At 52.1% G+C, this 18,272-nt stretch overlaps 1 protein-coding gene across 1 annotated transcript in view; it reads right to left on the reverse strand.

Moving 5' to 3' along the window:
- The window catches only part of Sh3rf3 (SH3 domain containing ring finger 3), a 329,352-nt gene that overhangs the window by 94,918 nt on the left and 216,162 nt on the right, over positions 1-18,272 (reverse strand). The window contains exon 3 of the mRNA XM_076832934.1: positions 17,364-17,459. Within this exon, the coding sequence (XP_076689049.1) occupies positions 17,364-17,459 (96 nt within the window). The remainder of the gene's footprint in view (positions 1-17,363; positions 17,460-18,272) is intronic.

The raw sequence follows: 18,272 nt of genomic DNA on the forward strand, positions 1-18,272 counted from the left end.
AGGAGAGGCAAGAGGCACGATGCCTTCCATCCATGGGCATCAGACATGTTTCACACCACCTCTGTGTCTCCCTGGAAGGTCACTATGTGGAAACAGCCACAGTGTCAGGTGCTGGGCCAACAGAATGGCCTTTCTCCCCAGAGAAGCACAGCTAGCGCTTAGTTGGCCCGTGGCTCTGTGAAGTTGGCATTAGAAAGTTCGCTTTCTCGTGGATATGCCGTAACTTGTTGATGGATATGAGTGATTTCCAGTCTTGGGTAATTAAAAATAAAGCTACTGTGACTAATAATAATAAAAAAATTCTGTTTTCAAAACCAGGAAATCCAGGCACCAGTAGGTTGGTACACACATCCAGGATCCTGGGTCACCATATGAATGATGGTATGAATTTCTAGGTTTCTGTTGTCAGCGGTGGCCATGGCAACCAATGGAACTGCTTAGCAGTGCCATATGTCACCTCACATATAACCACGCTGCACCCCCTGAATGACGGAGAGCTGGGGGAGGGGCAGCCTGCCTTTTCCCTCTTACCCTTAAAAATCCAGGCCCCTGGTGGGTGCCAGAAGTGAAAGCAAATAAACCTTCCCTAAAGCTAGGTGGTTTCAAGAACCCAGAGGAGAAATAACGCCTTCTGCCTCCAAGCAGTGAGCTCTCCCATTCCCTAAGTGCTGGCGCCCTTGTATCCCTGCCACAGGCCTGTGGACTGCACGAAGCACCTCAGGAAGGAGAGAGGCACTGTGGGAGTATCCTGTTTGCTCAACTTGCTGCTGTGACAAGAGGCTTCTTGTTGGAGCCCAGCTGCTCCCTGGGTCTTCCTCCTTCCTGCCACAAGGTCCTTGTTGCAACAGTCCAGAATGGACTGAGTCTGGGGTTCTCATTGTGCATCATGACACAGGACACTAATGGACCATGTGCCCGGGGCTGGCTGGATTGAGACACACAGTGGACCACTCAGATTCTGTGAACCCTACAGAATCGGAGACTGTTGATGTCACTCTGTGACTAGGTCCCAGGGCTAAAACTCATGGTCCAGGGCAGCTGGCATTGTCTTCCTGACACATTTCCATTATCACATTGCAAAGATGGACCTGTACCTGGTGATCCTGGTGCATTTCCCCTCGGATGGTGCTCCTGGGCCTCCAGGTGCAGGATACCCCCGTCCACTAGCAGCTGCCCACAGCAGCAGCTCCTGCACGGGCTCTGTTAGGAGCTGCCATGGTTTTCCACTTTGCCCCATTCCAAGTTGGCACAGAACCACACTACCAACAGGCCGCACCCTCCGGGAAGCCCAAAGGCTGTTCTTTTGCCTTAGCATGGCAACTCCAGTCCTGCTGCACCAGGCAGCGGGTATGCGGCTCAGTGGCCCAAGAGTCCTGAGAGAGGGGGAGCATGTCAGAGGAGGCTTCCCCCTCACCTCCCTCCACAGCCAGAATGTTCTGTGCGCGGCTACTCACGGCCGGCTCTGAGGGGCAGGTGTGGGAGGTAAATGTCTCTTGAGATTCCACGGGACAGGCTCCTCCGGAAACAACAGGGCTCTGCTGCTCAACCTGCATGTGGACGCGTTTGTCCAGCGGGCACCTCCAGCCCACACAGGCTTGCTCACGCTCAGATGCAGCCCACACAATCCCCAAAACTCCTGTTGATGTTTTTCTTTTAATGGAAATAGAAGATGCTTTCGACTTCCAAATGAGGTAGCAAAACGGTGTCAATGACATGTTAAGTCTTGATGAGTTCATTCACTTCTCATGAGAACCCTCACTAGCACCAGGACAGGAGGTACCCATCACAGAGTCTCCCTCTATGGGTGCCCTCTGTAGGCCCCAGCCCAACCTAAATGATCCTGGGAACCCGGGGTCAAATGTAGGTGGGGAGGTTAGCTCAAGTAGATGGGTACAAGGTAGCCGATGGGGCCAGGAGGGTCAGGCCAGGTTTGGAAGACCCTGTCTGTCAACTGCTATGGTGTGAATGTGCATAATTGTTTGTGTGTTGGACACGAATCCCAAATTCACATGCTGGTGGTACCTGGAGGTGAGGGAAGTAATTTGGATTAGATGAGGTCATGAGGATAGGTTCCCGTGATGGCATCAGAGGCTTTATAAGAAGAGGAAGAGAGGCCCAAGCTGGCACACTTGCTCTGTCTCTCTACCTTATGATGCAGCATGAAGCCCTTGCCAAATACTAAGCAGAGGCCAGCACATATTCTTGGAAGCAAGAGCCAAAGAAACTTCTGTCCTTTATGAATTATCCAGCCTCAAATACTTTGTGGTAGCAACTGAAAATAGACAAAGACGGCTGTGAGCTCCGTGACTGCTTTGCTGTCTCGTGGCTTAACAACCGTTATTCCACGACTTTGTCTCGTCACCTTGATCAGTTTGGATGTAGCATTCTTCCACAACTACTCTTCCTTTTTAACTACAGACCCATGTAGAGCCAAAGAGTCTCTTCTACCCATTGTTAAAACAGTTCCATGGAATTACTACGTGCTGGGTAGGCCTGAATGCAGGGGAGAGGCTAAATAAATGGCTCTCACCCACAGGTCTAGGTGAGCCCAAGGCTAGCCTGGCACTTTGACATTCGGTCCATGACAGTATCAGAACACTGTTACCCAGAAACCTCTGTGTCTAATGAGAGGACTTTAAACTGAATGGCTAGAGAAACAATTAATTGGAGGGCAGGGGGAAGGAGTGAGATCGGGCAGCCAAGCATCAAACAGCAGAACATGAACGGATGGTGGGTTGGGAGGTGCCCAGTTACTAATCGCTAGCAAGCAAGATGTCTACACCCAGGCCCTGTGTTCTAACTCAGGGCACAGGAAGTACAACCTCGGCACATCTGCTACGAGGAGGGGTAGGACTTGTGACTCTGATCTCAGGGAGGAGATGTGTCCTGAGACCCACGTCTTCATGGAATTCCAGGAAGCCAAGATGCCTGGTGGAGAGCAGGTGCTCGCAGTTTAACCTAGCCACAGGGGACTCTTCTGGGCTCGTTATGCAGACAATCAATAGGGTCAGCTCCAGGTCCTTGCTCGGGCTCCACAGGCTGGATTCAACCCCACATGCTTGATTCGATTATTTTAGGTGTGGACTAAAAATAATTGAAAAACATTGTGTCTGTACTGAACATGTGCAGACTCTTTTCTTGTCATTTCCCCCTTAATAATTCAGTATAACAACTATTTACAAAGTACTTACATTGTGTTGGTTATTAGAAGTAATCTACAGGTGATTTAAAGTATACAGGAGGATATGTGTAGGTTATATGCAAATAGTACATCAGATACAAGGGACTTGAACATCTGCAGATTTTGGTGACCATGAGGGTCCTTGAACTATCTCCCTCAAATAGTGAGGAATGACTGTATTCACAGAAATTGCCTTCCTGGACCTTTGTAGATGGGCCAGTTATTCCCAAGTCACCACTGAGACCCTGATCCTGGCGCCTGGTGATGTTGGTCCATGAGGCCATGGATACTGAGGGACGACTGTGCTAAGCATTTATCACATCCCAGCTCAGTTGAAGATGCCGGAATGCTATAGGGGGAAAAATCTGCTCTACACAGTTCCTATTCCAGTGTGCCTCAAAGTGCCAGGGATCTTTGTAAGGATGCTGATTCTGGCTCAGTAGATCTGGGATAATGCCCAACTTCCTGCATTTCTACAAGCTCCCAGGAGCTGCTCCTCCTTGGCAGACCACAGTCCAGTAGCACGCTTCCAGAAGGCAGCCTACAGATAGGACAGCAACGTGGCTGGGCCTCCCGCTTGGCCTCTGCCTCTACTGCTGCTCCCACCCGGTGGCTGCATAGAGCTCAGGCCATCCTGCTGATAACTGCCCATTATCCCTCAGAGCTTCACAAACTTAGGAGCAGATGGAGAATGGCCTTTACCTGCCTGAGTCTGTCATCAGAAGAAATCTCAGGAGGTGCTCACTGCCTCATCCAGATGGGCATGCAGAGGCAACGGAGCTCTCCTTTGATCAGAGGTGGGTTTTTTTTGTTTGCTTTTGTTTTTTGGTACTGGGGATTGAACCCAGGGGCACTCAACTACTGAGCCATATCTCCAACCCTTCTGAGTTGCTTAGGGCCTCACTAAATTGCTGAGGCTAGCTTTGGACTCGCGATCCTCCCGCCTCAGCCTCCTGAGCTGCTGGGATTGCAGGCGTGCACCATCGTACCTGGAAAACACGTTGTTCTTAACCAGACTGCACCACCAGCAAGGGGGGTGGGGAGGGGAAGATTCCCACCTGATGCTGGCTTCCCTAGAGTCTTTGAAGGAAAGGCTACCAAAAATTAGGGGCTCTTGGTCATTGACTGAGCTGGTCAGAAGCAGGTGGCCTGGTGGCAAGCCCTGGCCAGTTACTTCTGAGATCCACCTTCATCACATGGCTGCCCACCTGCCCCTTGTCAGCCACCTGAGGCAACAGCAACATGGTCGGTTTACAGATGAGGAAACTGAGGCTCAGAGAGGTTGAGTGACTTATTCTGGACAAGGGGCCTGATGACCATTGCTTACTCCATTTCTGCTGCATCTCATGGGACTCCCTTGGGATGCATATAACCTATGCAAAGGGATGCCTTTCCAATCTTGCTCCATTTTTAGGTTAAAAAAAAATAATAATAATGCATTCATGGAGGCATACGTATGCCCTTAGCAACTAGAAGAGTTTGGATTCATTTTAGAAATTCAAATATCAACCTTTGTTGTTGTTGTTAAGCATGACATGAAAATCAGGTCAGCCAAGTCTCACACCAGAGGACACCAGCTATGGTTACAGGGTGGAAGGCATTTCTTCTCCCTTTTATTTATCTCCTTACAGGCCTGATAACAATGCCAAATTTTTATTTACCGTGAATGCTGAACTCGGGAATACAGATTGAGCATCTCTGGACATGAAGTCTGGTTATGGAGCATCTAAGATGTCAGATTTTCAGATAATGGATGTCCAACCAGCAAAACCTATGTAAGTATTCCAAAATCTGAAAAAATGTGGAAATCTAAAACATTTCTAGACCCATGCACTTTGGATAAAGGATCCTCAGAGGGTGCTACGGCTCTGAAGTGGCTCTCTGTCATTCATTCAAGAAACACTTCTGTGCACCTGCCACGGAAGTGGCTTCCACCCTGGGGGAGAGCTCCGTCCTTGGAGCTATGAATTGTAAGGCGGGAGATGCACAGCAGAACAGCGCAGGAGTGTGGCAGAGGCCCACCTGGGGGCAACCAACCACATCCAAGTACAGTCCACATCCGGACTGCTGGCCGGGCCATCAGGTGGAGGCTATGTGCCCCATCCCAGTATGGCTGTATTTGCACAGGTCAGGCTGTGGCCAGTCTCCAAAGGGGCCAGTGAACCAAGGCGATTGTTCAGATAACTGAAGTTTCAAGCGAGACTGACCCAGCAGTGAAGCTGAAGGAGGATCTGCACTGCACTGCACAGGTGATTGCACATAAAGGCCTAGAGCAGGCAAAGGTTTTGGAAGAGATGATGCCGGAAAATTACAGGAGGGAGAAAGAACAGCTCTCATTGCAGTCTTCTCTTATCATAGACTGGAGAAGTCCCCATCCCTGTCAGGCACAGGGCAGTAGCAGGAAAGGTAGACTGGGCTGTTTTAGACACACAAGGCCTGCCTTGCCCACCTCTGGGTGCTGGACACTCTCAGGTGAGCAGACCGAGCCAAGCCACACGAGGAACGACTTTGCCCAATCTGCCCACCTGCCCCTGGGTGTCACTCAGATCCCAGTGGCATCCACACAGCACACTGCCCTGCTGCTTTCCTGATGGTAAACTCCTGGGAATTGGCGGGCATCCTCTGCAATACCCAGGACATGGCAGGTGGGTGAGTCTGCAAGCCCTGGGCCACGCTGTGAGGGAGAGCCCAGAAAACGACCATCACGGGCAGGACCACCTCCTCATCCTCAACACCAAAGCCCACTGGAGAGTCCTTCGGCTGCCCGGCAACAAACATCGGCACATCCTACGGAGCCCCAGCGCCCCCTGGGGCCTCAGTTCAAGGTTAAGTTAAAGGTTAAAGGTTAAGCCCCCTTCCTCCCTCATGTCCAGGGAGAATTGAGGTCCACCTTCCTTGAGTTCAGCCTCTGGATACTGAGAGATGCTTCCTTCCTGTCCATCGATCTTGCTCTCAACTCAATAGCAAGGACCATGCGAAGGAAGACTCCAGGGGAGTCTTGATGCCAATTAAAGCAAGAAAACAGAAAACTTCCCTCATTTGCAAAGAATGTGGATAAGTCCTAAAAGGGCCAGGAGCAGCACAAGGGCCTGATTGGTGCCTCTTCAGAGGGACCTGTCATTGGAAGTCTCCAGACTAGTGTAAGACCCTGGGATAACCTTGCCTGAAGGTAAATTTAAAAGGAGACAAAAATGGAGGCTTCTCAGCAAAAGAGAGGTACACGAAGGGCCTTTCCTCCAAGAACACCGAGGAAGTCCCTCTGCTGGGCCCTGGGGGACCTCAGACTGCGCCAGTCTGATAGAGAGTCAGTCCGAGGAGAAATGAGGAAAGTCGTGTAAGAGATGGCGCTGCCACAGAATCCAGGCAGAGACAGGTGGCAGCGCCACCCGACACGTTCCCGGGGCCAGGCCAGGAAAGCGATTTTGAGCATGTGCCTGCAACCTATATTTTCTAGTATACCAAATGTTATTTACACCATCGACACGCAATGTATATATTTTGGTTATGCTTGTTTGGCACATTAAATACACACACACACACACACTAGACACACACACACGATGAGGTTTGAATATGAGCTGGCCCCCAGAAGCTCCCGTGTTAATGCAAGAATATGAATTTGGTCACGGCAAAACAAATACATGTACCCCAATATATATATATATATGCATGTGTGTATATGTGTATGTAAAATATGGTCTCTAGTAGACTGCATATTTATAGTACAAAATATATATTCACATGATAAACACAGAAATAGGAGAAACTAAAACTGACAAGTTAAAAAAAGTTTTGAATAATAAATCTGAATAGCTGTTCTCCTGCTTTCTGTCCTTGCCCATCTCCATAAACCCCCACTTTGGGAATTCTGGCTGAGAACGGCGGTTTTCAAGCTGTGAATTTATTGGGTCTTGACCGACATTTTGAAGATCTGAAATGGAATAAAAGAGAAAACCTCAGAATTAGCATCCCACGTGGCAAGGATAGCTTTACACGCACACGTGGGTGCGCCTCACTTCTCATGGTGAGTCACAATCCCAGTGACTGCAGGCCGTGTCACGGGGTCGGGGAGAAGAGAGACCTGTCCCCCATTCGAAGTAAACAGCCTCCACTCTCTGCACAGGGAGAGAGTCCCTGGCACACCCAGGAGCAGGGCCCTGGCCCGCAGTGTACCCCTCTTAGCTGAGGGCTCAGGGGTCCTTGCTGAGGACCACGAGGGGGCGCTCACAGTGTGGGTCACACACAGACCCCGTGCACCTGCTAAGGGATGGAACATTGTGCTTCTGCAGCAGGGTGACCTCCCACGTGACAGAAATCCACCCCCAAGGTCCGTGAGGGGAGCTGACCGCAGTCCTGCGTGGCCATGAGACGGAGGGCAGTGACTGCTTAGCCATGGTTTACAGAACAGCTGCCAGATTATCACTGAACGGCTCTGCTACTGCAGCTTGACCCCTTCATCACCACTTAACTTTAAACCATCTTCTATTATTTTAAAGGCCTGCAGATGACAAGCGCCCCACCCCCAGCTTCCCTCCTCCTCTCTGCTGTCCTGGGGAAACCTCTGTCCACAAAGTAATCAAGATCTCAGAGCTGATCGTTAGTTAAGAGAACCAGAGCTGCTTTATCCTTTCTCAAACATCTCATTTTATGGATGAGTAAAGAGCTTAGTACCAGGCACACAGTAGGTGCTCACTAAATAACTATTTAATACACAAATGCGATGAACGTTTGCATGTGTGCAGTAATGTCTGTTTTACTGAGTATATTCTAAAGACAGTGCTCAGCACTCCTCACCCCTTTCGCACAGCTGTAAACAACACCCCACTTTGCAAATATGGGTCCGTCAGCCCGGAGCAGGTAGGCAGCCTGCCTGGAGAGGATGGGTGGAGACTGGCGGGTCTGAGTGCATGACCTTCATCGCCTCCACTCACTGAGCACCTGCTGTCAGTTCAGTTGTGCTCCAGGGAAGAGGCGGCAGGTGAGGTTATCCACAGAAGAGCTGTCCTTGGGGATGCATCCCATGGTCATACAATTCATTAATACCAACGGAAGGGACGCTGTGTTTGAGAAAGTGAAATAGGGAAGAAGGTATCTCCCTTCACATTGAGGGCCCAAGAGTCACAGGAGTGTTTCAAGGCATCAGAGAGGCACAGGCAGGAACTGGTGGACGCGGCACACGATGGTGTGAGTGTGAATGTGTGTGTGCGTGTGTGTGTGTGTGCATGTGATGTGTGTGCATGTGTGTGTGTGTGAGTGTGTGCGTGTGTGTGTGTGCACAGGGATGGACGTGAAGCCTCTGCTGACTTTTCAAGAGGGCTAATAAGCTCCTTGGAGTTGGATAAGGAAGATCTGGGGGTCCGCAGTGGGATGAGATGGGAAGTCCCCTGTGTTGAGGTGACTGGCCAGCAGGGAGGAGAGACCCCCACCCCCAAACCATCCGAGGTCGATGATTCAGGAGGATAAGTGGTTCTGATTATCAAGCACACACTGTATGTAGCAGCTCTGCTTGGCACCACAGGTACATCAGTGGGGGGGAAAGATCAGGTAAATCACCTGATCTCAAGGAGATTCAGACAACTAGACAAGAAGCAAACAAGCATTTCATTGTATAGAGTATGTTGAATGACGAGAAGCATGTGAAGGAAAAAAAGAATGCTGGGAGCATGTGCCAGGATGGTGCAGGCTGCAGGTTAAACAGGGAGGTGAAGGAGGGAGCCAGCTCCACCATAGTCTGAGGAAGAAAGACAAAGAAGCAGACACTGCATGTGCAAAGGTCCTGTGGTAGAAGTGTGGCTGGAGCATTGATGGATGAACAAGGATGCCAGGGCAGCTGAAGCAGACTTGTGTGCATAGAGGAGGTCAATGTGGCTGGTCAGATGGAGACAGGCTTTGGGTCCTCTAGGATGTCTTAGTTTCCCTCTGAGTGAGGTGGGGGGCAGGGGAGGGTTTACAGTAGTGGCAGGACATGCCAAGATCCCCAACTACTGTGCTCAGAGAAGATTGTAGGGGTGAGGCATTCTAAAGCCACTGAAATAATGTCATTGGGAAACGCTCACGATTTAATGAGAAAAGAAAGATAGAAGTATTGATACAGCACAACCCAAATATCCCTCCAATATATGTAAATTTCTACATAGAAAAGAATGAAGGGAATCGAACAATATGCTGACGTATTTTCCTACATGTATATTCATATTCACGGGTAGGATTATGAGTGATTTTAACTTTCTTCTTTACACTTTTCCGAATTCCCCTATTTGGAACGACAGCCAAGTATTACTTTTATAATCAGAAGAAATCATTTAAAACTAAACAAAACGACAGGGTGGATCAGGCTGGGCTGTCTGGGGGCCTGCAGGGAGACCTCCAGAGTCACCAGGTCACACGGCTTCTTCCTCCTGTACTAAGCCTGAAGCGCCATAAAAGCCGGCGTGTTCTCTCCTTGTTGTGAGTGCCGTTTTTAAAGAGCACAGGTGAAGCCTAGCAAAGGTTTCCTCTTCCTGGGCTGGTGGGTTTTGAGCCCCAGGTGACAGTCACCGGCTGAGCAGGAACACAGACTTCCTAGTCACACTCCTCCAGAAGCTCAGGGATCATCAGGCGCCCAGACCTCAGAAGGTGGGAAGGGGTAACCAGGCCAACAATCAACTAAGAATTAGAACGGAAGCTCCCAGAGGTGGGCAGAAGGCTCTGGCATGGGCAGCCCGCGGCCAGATGCGGGTACAAATGAAGTGGGTGGGGCAGGTTGGGGACTGCATCAGCCGCAGGAGCATGGAGGTGAGAGACAGCTGCAGACCTGCACGCCTGCGCCCTCCCCACCAGCTATCTGATGGTGGGGTGAAGCTCTGCTGGCCACAGAATTTTTGTGCTGCTCTCAACAGACAGGAAGGGAGAAGATGCACCGGCAGCCAGCCAGCGTTCGCCTCTCCTGCTCACCTGGGGCCTGCCCTCCTCTGCTGTTCTCCTGCAGTGTTCTAAAGCAAATCACAGAAACCATAAGATCCCGCCTGTAAGGTTCAACGTGTACCTCTAACAGGTGGCCGCATCCACGTCACCAGTCCACCTGGAGCGCTTGGAGAAGAAGCTGAGAGCCCTTGGCGACACTTCCTCTTCCAAGCCTTCAGCTCTGACCCAGGCAAGGGGGTGGGAGCATCCCAGGGTCTAGGCTCGCAGGGAGAGCTAGCAAGTTCTCAGACTTTCAGGTCTGATCAACATTATTCTCTGAGATTTATCCAGCCTGATGCTCACACTTCATTTCCATCTCTCAGAAGTCCATCTCATTCCTCAGTTGGACCCAAGAACAGGGCGTGATAAATAGCTAAGCCTACGACTGCCACAACGTCCCAGTGCATTTCCCCCAACACTGTGTGCTCCAGAGCGGGTGAACGTATGGACTGGGCTGCACATTTAGCCACGAGGAATATCAATGAGCAGAATTTTGACTATATCATGGTCTCCTTGTTAAGACAAAAAGGTTTACAGACATATGAATGTGACCTCCTGGGCTTATTCTTCTGTCCCCGATCTCCACCTGCCTCTGCTTAGACTGCAGTCAAGTCGCTGGCTCCTGACACATAGGGTGACACTGCACTTGAACACCTGGTTCCACTGTAGCGAAGGGGCTGCACCCAAGCTCGGGTCCCACCCAGTTCCTGGGGTGCCGGTGTGGGAGCACTATGGGGACCACTCGCCCGCCTCCCTACACTGAAGTGCTGAGCTCAGGTTCTGCCCCAACACGCCCCTTTCCTGGAAGTTGGGATAGGCTCCCCCCAGCCATCCTTTGCGGAAACCCATCCTCCAAGTGGTCAGTTTCCTTCCCACGGAGTGAACTGTTAAACTGAATGCAAATAGTTTCTTTTAAAAGGATTGAGATTCTCCCTTTCTGACTCATATTGTACTCTCAAAAGCCACAGTCCAGCACTGATGTGCAATTTCGTAACAAAACTTGGGGGTTTCTTACTCTGGAGGGCACTCCGGCTCCCAGGCAGCGGGAGGAGATGCTGGGTGGCGGGAACGGTCATTTCTAACACCGGGTTTTCTCGCTGTGCTGGTCACTGTCTGGAACTTCGCCTGTCCCTGATTCCATCCTTACCAGACCCCTACCAGTAGGTGAAGCTATTACCCCATGTTATGGATGGATGTGAGGTGAACCCCCAAAGCTCATGGGTGAGCTGGGCAAGGTTTAGAGGGAAAGTGACTGGGTTACGAGAGGCTGAACTCGATCAGTGAATTAATTCCCTGATGGGATTGACCGAGTGGTGGCGGGTGTGGCAGGAGGAGGTGGGTCAGTGGGGTGCGGCTCTGGAGTATATGTTTTGTATCTGGCAAGGGGAATCTCTCTCTGCTGCTGATCATAATGTGAGACACCGCCCTCTGCTACGCTCCTCTGCCATGATGTTCTGCCTCGCCTCAAGCCCTGAGAAATGGAGCCAGCTGTCCAGGGACTGAGACCTCTGAACCTGTGAGCTCTCAAATAAACTTCTCCTCCTCCACAGCGGTTCTGGTCAGGTCTTTTAGTCACAGCAGTGAAAACGCTGACTAAAATACCCCGTCTCACAGAGGGGGAAACTGAGGGGTGGGGATATTGAATGATGTGCCCAGAGCTGGATTGGAGCCTGCGGAGTCCTCTGCTCCACGCTAAGACAGGGAGGGGCCTGGCCCATCAGAGGGACAGAGCAAGGACAGAGGAAAGGCAGCACACGGGGGCAGTGAGTAGGGCTGGGCTCAGATGTGCTGGGTAGCAGGGTGGAGCCATGGTGGAGGACCGTGGTGGCGAATCTGCTTATTCTAAGAGCCATGGACCCCACGGGAGACTTCCAGCGGGAGTGAGGTGGTCCGAGTCGACTTTGTAGAGATGGTTCTGTGGATGTAGGAAAATGGACCACGGGGAGGTGAGATGGGCAGAGGCCAGCTGGGAGCTGGGGCTGGGCTGCCCTGAGACCATCTGCTCACACTGCAGGGCTCCAAGGCCCTGTGGGCTCCCTGCCCCAAACCTTTAAATCTACGAGGTTCTCACGACATTCATTTACACTGTCAAAGCTCACAGGTGGGGGTGGGCACAGGTGGGGTGGGATCCGGGACGATGAGGACATGCTTAGGAGATGGAGGCATTGAAAGGAAGGGCCTCCAAGATGCAGAGTGAGCACCGAAGTCTTCAGAGTGATCAGAGAGACCCATGAAGTCTGCCTCTTACTGTCTGATGCCACCAGCATCTCTCCCCGACCCCAGCCCACTCAGTCACCCTGGCCTCTGCTGTCCCTCAGAGCGTCATCGCTGCCTGCAACCTGCCCTCCACACTCCCTGCCTTGCCCAAAGGCCCTCTCCTCAATGGGCTCTGAGCACTGTCACTACAACGGTGGCTCCCGCCTCCCCAGCATCCCCTTTCCCAGCTTTGACACCCTCCAGAATTTCCAAGCCTCATTGTTGGTCTCCTCCCAGCAGAACTCAGGCTGCTAGATGGTCCTCCCACATTTTTTCCCATGACTGCCTCCCTGAGGCCCGGCACCTAGCAGGTGCTTAGGAAATGAAGGAATGAGTGAACAAATGAAGGAATGACAGCTCCCTGGTGGCCCGAAGGGGACAGTGTGGAGGGTATGCCACAGCAGTGGAAACTTGCTCTTTCAGGTGGGGACTCAGCCACCCACAGAAACGTAAGGCACAGAGAGCAAGCAGACCTCCCAGCTGCGGGCAGTGGCTCTGGCCATGGGTCTATTCCTGTGTTTTGCAGTTGAAATCAGGATGAGGGCTCTCCTGAGGCTCCAGGACTGTGAGGGAGGAAAGGGGCGGCCCTCGTGCATGAGGGGCCAGCCCCAAGTGTCAGTGTCGGTGACAACTAGGAAGCCTCTAAACTCATCCAAACACTCCCCAGACAGCTCTGCTGGGCACCGAGGGGGAATGTAAGAGCAAGGGCTAAGAAGGAAAAATTGCTGAAAACAAGACGTCTGGAAAAATGCCGCGATCAACCAAACCTTGGCCTTTGCTTCCCCACAGAAAGAGAGCTCTGATAGCTTCAAATAGAGCTCGAAATTGCTCTCACTTTGAGGGATTTGAAAGACAAAAAGCAAAAGTGGCTTTTAGCTCCTGGAGTGGGCTGAGCAGGAACAAAATGGAGGCAGAATCAGCTGCCTTTTCTCATTTTGCAGTAACTGGTTGAATGAGGAGGCCACACAGTCTCCCGAGATGCCCACGCATGGAGACGCAGGTTAGCTGAATGGTAAACGTGCCCCACCACCTGCAGCTCGCTGGCTCTCCTTTCTAAACAGGAAGTGTTAACAAAACTTAAACACAAGGAGAAGTGCAAAGACAGGTGAGGCATCTTCCCAACTGGCCTGGAGTGTCGAGAACGGATGGTGAGGCTGGGACTCTAAACTACAGGTCGGTCTCTCACACAGGCTGGTTCTGCTCCGAAACAGGGAGGCCTGGAGATGTCCCAGAGCCCCCCAGTGACTCCGGAGGGAGGTGTGAGGTTCCAGTTGCAAAATCAGACACACCATTCCCTTTGCACTAAGCATCCCCGACCTCAGCCGAGACGTGTCCTGCCGTCACCTTACAGGCACAGAGACCAACCTCTCCACGGCTAAATCTGGTCTCACCCCCACTTCTGAAAAACTGTGCTACTGACCAGGCCTGGCTGAGGGGTGCTCGCCTCAGAAGCGGGCCTCTGCTGGGTGGGTGGCTCCCACCTCCCCAGGCTCACCCACGGGGCTGCGTGGAATCTGACGAGTCTCCTCCCCAACTCCTTTATTTTCCAATTTTTTAATTATTTAATTTTCAAGTGTTATTTTTCTGGGACAGCATCTTATTGTGTTGCTCAGGCTGGCCTTGAACTCCTGGGCTCCAGCGAGCCTCTTGTCTCAGCTTCTGGAGCAGCTGGAACGGTAGGCACCTTGCCTACAAATCTCCTTTCAGTGCCGGTCTGCTACGACATGAACGGACCTGGGGGACGGGAGCCTGAGTGAAATACGCCAGACTCAAAAGCAAAACAGCCAATGACCTGACTTACATACAGACTTAAAAGAAAGTCAAATGTGCAGAGAATGAAATAGTGGTTCCCAGGAAAAAGGAGGGAGGGATGGGCAGGTGTTGGTCAAAGGACAAGCAGGAGCACATGTAGGATGAACCAGTCAGAAGAGCTAAGGTCCAGTGTGAGGACCACAGGTGCTAACGGTGAATAGTGGATTACGTTCCAGGTTTTTGTTACAGGCAGAGCTACGTGAGTGCCTGCTTTTTGCCACAGGGGAAAATGAGTGATTATGTGGGATGATGGATATGCTAATTTGCTCTGCCATAGTAACCATTTCCCTGTGTATATATGTACCTTATAACACGTTGTATACCTTAAATATACACAATGGCATTTGCTTTTTAAAAGCGTGGATGACGCTTCCCTGGGCTCATCTCCAGGTTAAGACCAGTTCTCCGACACGGTCGTGTTCTGAACATCCTGAAATGGAGCCAGCAAGGGCCTAGGAAAATGCAGGCGGTGGGAGGAGACTCTGCAGGTCAGCTGGGGAGGGTTCCTAGCTCAACTGGGAAGTGTTTCCTCACCAGGATTCCTGACAAAAAGAACATTCAGATAGATTCTGGCTGGAAGCATTATCAGCTATGGGTCCTGGGTGGGGCTGGCCCATGGGGGGCTTCTCACCAGGAGAGCAGGAGCACATTTCCCCAAAGATGCGCTCAGCTTAGACGCAGACGGAGAGCGTCTGAAGACATGACAGGCCTGGCATTCCAGGGAAGGTCCAGAGAGGACACCCCATGTAGCAGCATGAGGGACAGGACCCAGGATGAGACAGGTGGTTAGGGGTGCCAGGGGGACTCTTTCAAAGTCGTATGGCCAAGGCACATGGCAGTAAGAGGAAAGGGAATGTGTAATGTAGAAGTCAGAAGGATGAGGACTGAGGAAAGCCCCTGGGCTTGGGCTCAGGAGGTAGCAACGGCAAGTACTGCTCAGGGTGCTGTGTGGGCCAGGGCCTCCACTGCCTCAGACTCTCAGGGCTAGGATCAGAGCTTTCTGGTGACTTTGATGCTCACTGAAACTTGCAAGTCACTGCTCTGGACACTCCAGATAGAAAAGACCCAAATGAAAAGACCAGACAGGAACTGGACCTTCCGGAAGGAAGCTAAGTCAAGGTCCTGTGCGCGCAGTCATGGTAGAGGGTGAGGCAGGCAGGAGCAGGCGGCTCAGGAGGCCTGTGGGGGGCAGGTCTCAGACTGTGACCCCTGAACGGCAAGATGCACGGACCATGGACGAGACAGGGACACACTGAGGTTAACAAGGAGCCAGTGGAGGGAGTTTGAGTCCAGTGAAAAGATCCTGTCACGCCTTGAGTTACCATCGTCCCTGTGAGAAGCACAGCACGGTAAGGAAGAAGCACAGCGAGAGCCTGCCCACAGACAGACACAGGCGCACGGCTGTTTCCCACAGGCCTCCTGCGAGCTCCACTGCCCCAGGGCCAAAGTGAATGCGGCTCTCACAGTCTTCATTCCTTCCAGATCCAGAACAAGGCCCTGTCTTCTGCGAGCACGGGATTGCCCACTGCTGACAGACCGCGTGGAGGGTGACACTCCTCCCGAATCGCTGGGTCTCGCAACTGCTGCTTACCACGGGGTGGCCCCCACCTTCCATTCCAGTCATTCTTCTCCTGACTAAAGTGATGAGCAAACCAACAGAAACCAGGGACACTGGGTCGCTCCTGGGCAAACGTCTCTCTGGCCCGGACCGAGCATGTTGTCACCAACCTGCTTATAGCGCCCTGGGTTCTCTGGAGGACTGGCGTTGGGTCTGCCCAGCCCGGCCTAGGTGGGTGGGGTGAAAGCCAACCCCAGGAACTGTAGCAGGAAGCTCCATTTGCCCCTTGGTCCCACCAGTGTTTAGGGTGGGGCTCAGACCCTACCCACCCTGTGGCTGTGGTCAGGGCCACTCATTGTCCCCATGGAGGCTCGTAGGTAAAGACAAAGGGTCTCACAGGAGGGTCTCGGAATCTCCGGGGCCGCTTATCCAGGTAAATGTGGGATAAACTTGTTTCCGAAAATCTAGGGAAGAGCGGAAGAAGGGGGAGAGATGAAACTGGAAAAATCGCTGAGGACCACCCTCCAGAGGCCCAGAAGGCCACAGTGACAGGACTTTATTCTGTAGCCAAGGAGGCAACGCAAATATGTTCTAATGAACACGTGCTGGCGTCCACACGGCACCCGGTGGGGTGGCACCACGGGTTCCTCATGGGTTCTCGAGGCCTGTGTGCCCAGTGGGCAGGTGGAACGTTCTCACCGGGTGAAGTGCAGGTCACTGGTGGGAGAACGTGTTGGGCAGCAGAAAGAAGAGCTGAGCCCAGAACCAGACTGCCTGAGCTCCACCCCAGCCCTGCCAGGTATCAGCTGAGGGGCCTGGCAGCCCCCTGTCTGCTCCTCTGCAAAGGGGGGGCACTCACTGTTTACAGATGTCCATGTTGTTGGGAAGACTAAAGTAGGAACTACTGACAAGTATTTGGCACTCAGTCTGCATTACCGGAAATAATTCTTTTAGGACCACCTTAGTGACAACAAGATGTAAGCATGTGGCTGGTCACGGATGTCCACGCATCGCCTTGCCCCGACGAAGGACGGACACGCACGCTGTGGCAAGCGCTCCCCCACACACAGCGCATGGCAGGCTTCCGATGGCCCCTGCTCAGCAACTCTCCTACCACTACTGAACCCGAGTGTTTCCTGGCTTCAGAAAACAGACAAGAAATTGAGAGGTCCTGAATCCGCCTCCAGTCACCTTTGCTGAGTGACTGGGGTGCATGAATGATCCAACAGCCCCAGAGGGTGTTTCAGGTGGCTGGCAGCGTTTGCTTACAGTGTCTAAGGAGACGCTACCTCCGTGTAGACTCCTCTCCCCTGGGGCTAGGAGACAAGTGCAGCAGGACTTGGGAGTCTCCAGAACATGGGTGTCAGGAGCAAGCATCAGAGAGAAGGGCGAAGGCTGCCTGTTCTGTCCTCATGGACCCAGGGTGAGAAGCCAGGCCTGGGATGGACCCTCAGCACTCTCCAAGTCAATCCGTAGCGCACTCACGGGGCGATCTGCATGGAAGCCCCTTGTGGCAACTGGGTCACCTCAGCGCGGGTGAATGAGTTCCCCCTTGGAAAGGGGCTAGGGTCAACCCACACGGCAACTCAGGAGGCGAGGGACTGGTGAGCTTACCTCCACGTACAGCAGGGGGAAGATCCCAATCTTGTCTCCCAGCATGCCTTCGGCCCAGTTATCATCCACTCTGCGGATCACGGTCAAAACTTCATCCTGAGGTTTCCGGAGCCCACCAGGTAGACACACACGCCAAAAAGAAAAAGAAGAGACTGGTTAGCACAGCTGAGGCCAAGAAAAGATCCTGCGAAGGGGGCATTGTCCATTCGGACTTGGGTATGTGAAAAGGCAGATGTCCAAAGCTTTCCACCGCTTTCCTCTGCTTCTCTCTGTCTCTCGGAGGCTATCGATCCTAGCTGCAGAGATCCCTCAACGGAAAAGGCGAGCGTTTTACAATAGAGTTAGCACTTTAAAACACAGGCTTCTATTATTTATTTAATGAAACGAAAATATTTTGAATAAAAATAAATTCAGCTAAGTAGAAAATGTTCCCAGTTTCTGGCTTCCTCAAAGAACAAAAAAGAAAAATAACCCGATCCAACTACATTGATTTAGAGTCGTGAGTACATAAAGCTTTGAATAACCCTCTTAAATTCTTTGGCGTATCAGACAAGACCAAGCATAAATGTACAAAGTGGAAACAGATGGAAGGAGAGGGGGAGAGGCCGGAGGAGGAAGGAAGAGGAGCTGTCAAGGAGCCAAGCCCGGGAGACAGACTGTCGGTGAGGAAGGAAGTACTCAGGTATTGTCAGAGGTGCCAGGAGCCCCAGAGACAAAGGGCGAGGACGCAGGGTGACAGAAAGACAGGCCTGGGAGGAATGGGGGCTAACCAGGGAATGGGAGGAGCCCCGGAGAGACACACAGCTACAGCTAGTGTCGGGGGGCAGAGACCACCGCAGGGGTGCCCTGGGCAGGACTGGCGGTGCCCATAGGAGCGGTCTCTGGCTGCCCCCCGACCAAGGCACTCTC

The sequence above is a fragment of the Callospermophilus lateralis genome, chromosome 14 (assembly GCF_048772815.1).
Source record: "Callospermophilus lateralis isolate mCalLat2 chromosome 14, mCalLat2.hap1, whole genome shotgun sequence".
Taxonomy (NCBI): domain Eukaryota; kingdom Metazoa; phylum Chordata; class Mammalia; order Rodentia; family Sciuridae; genus Callospermophilus; species Callospermophilus lateralis.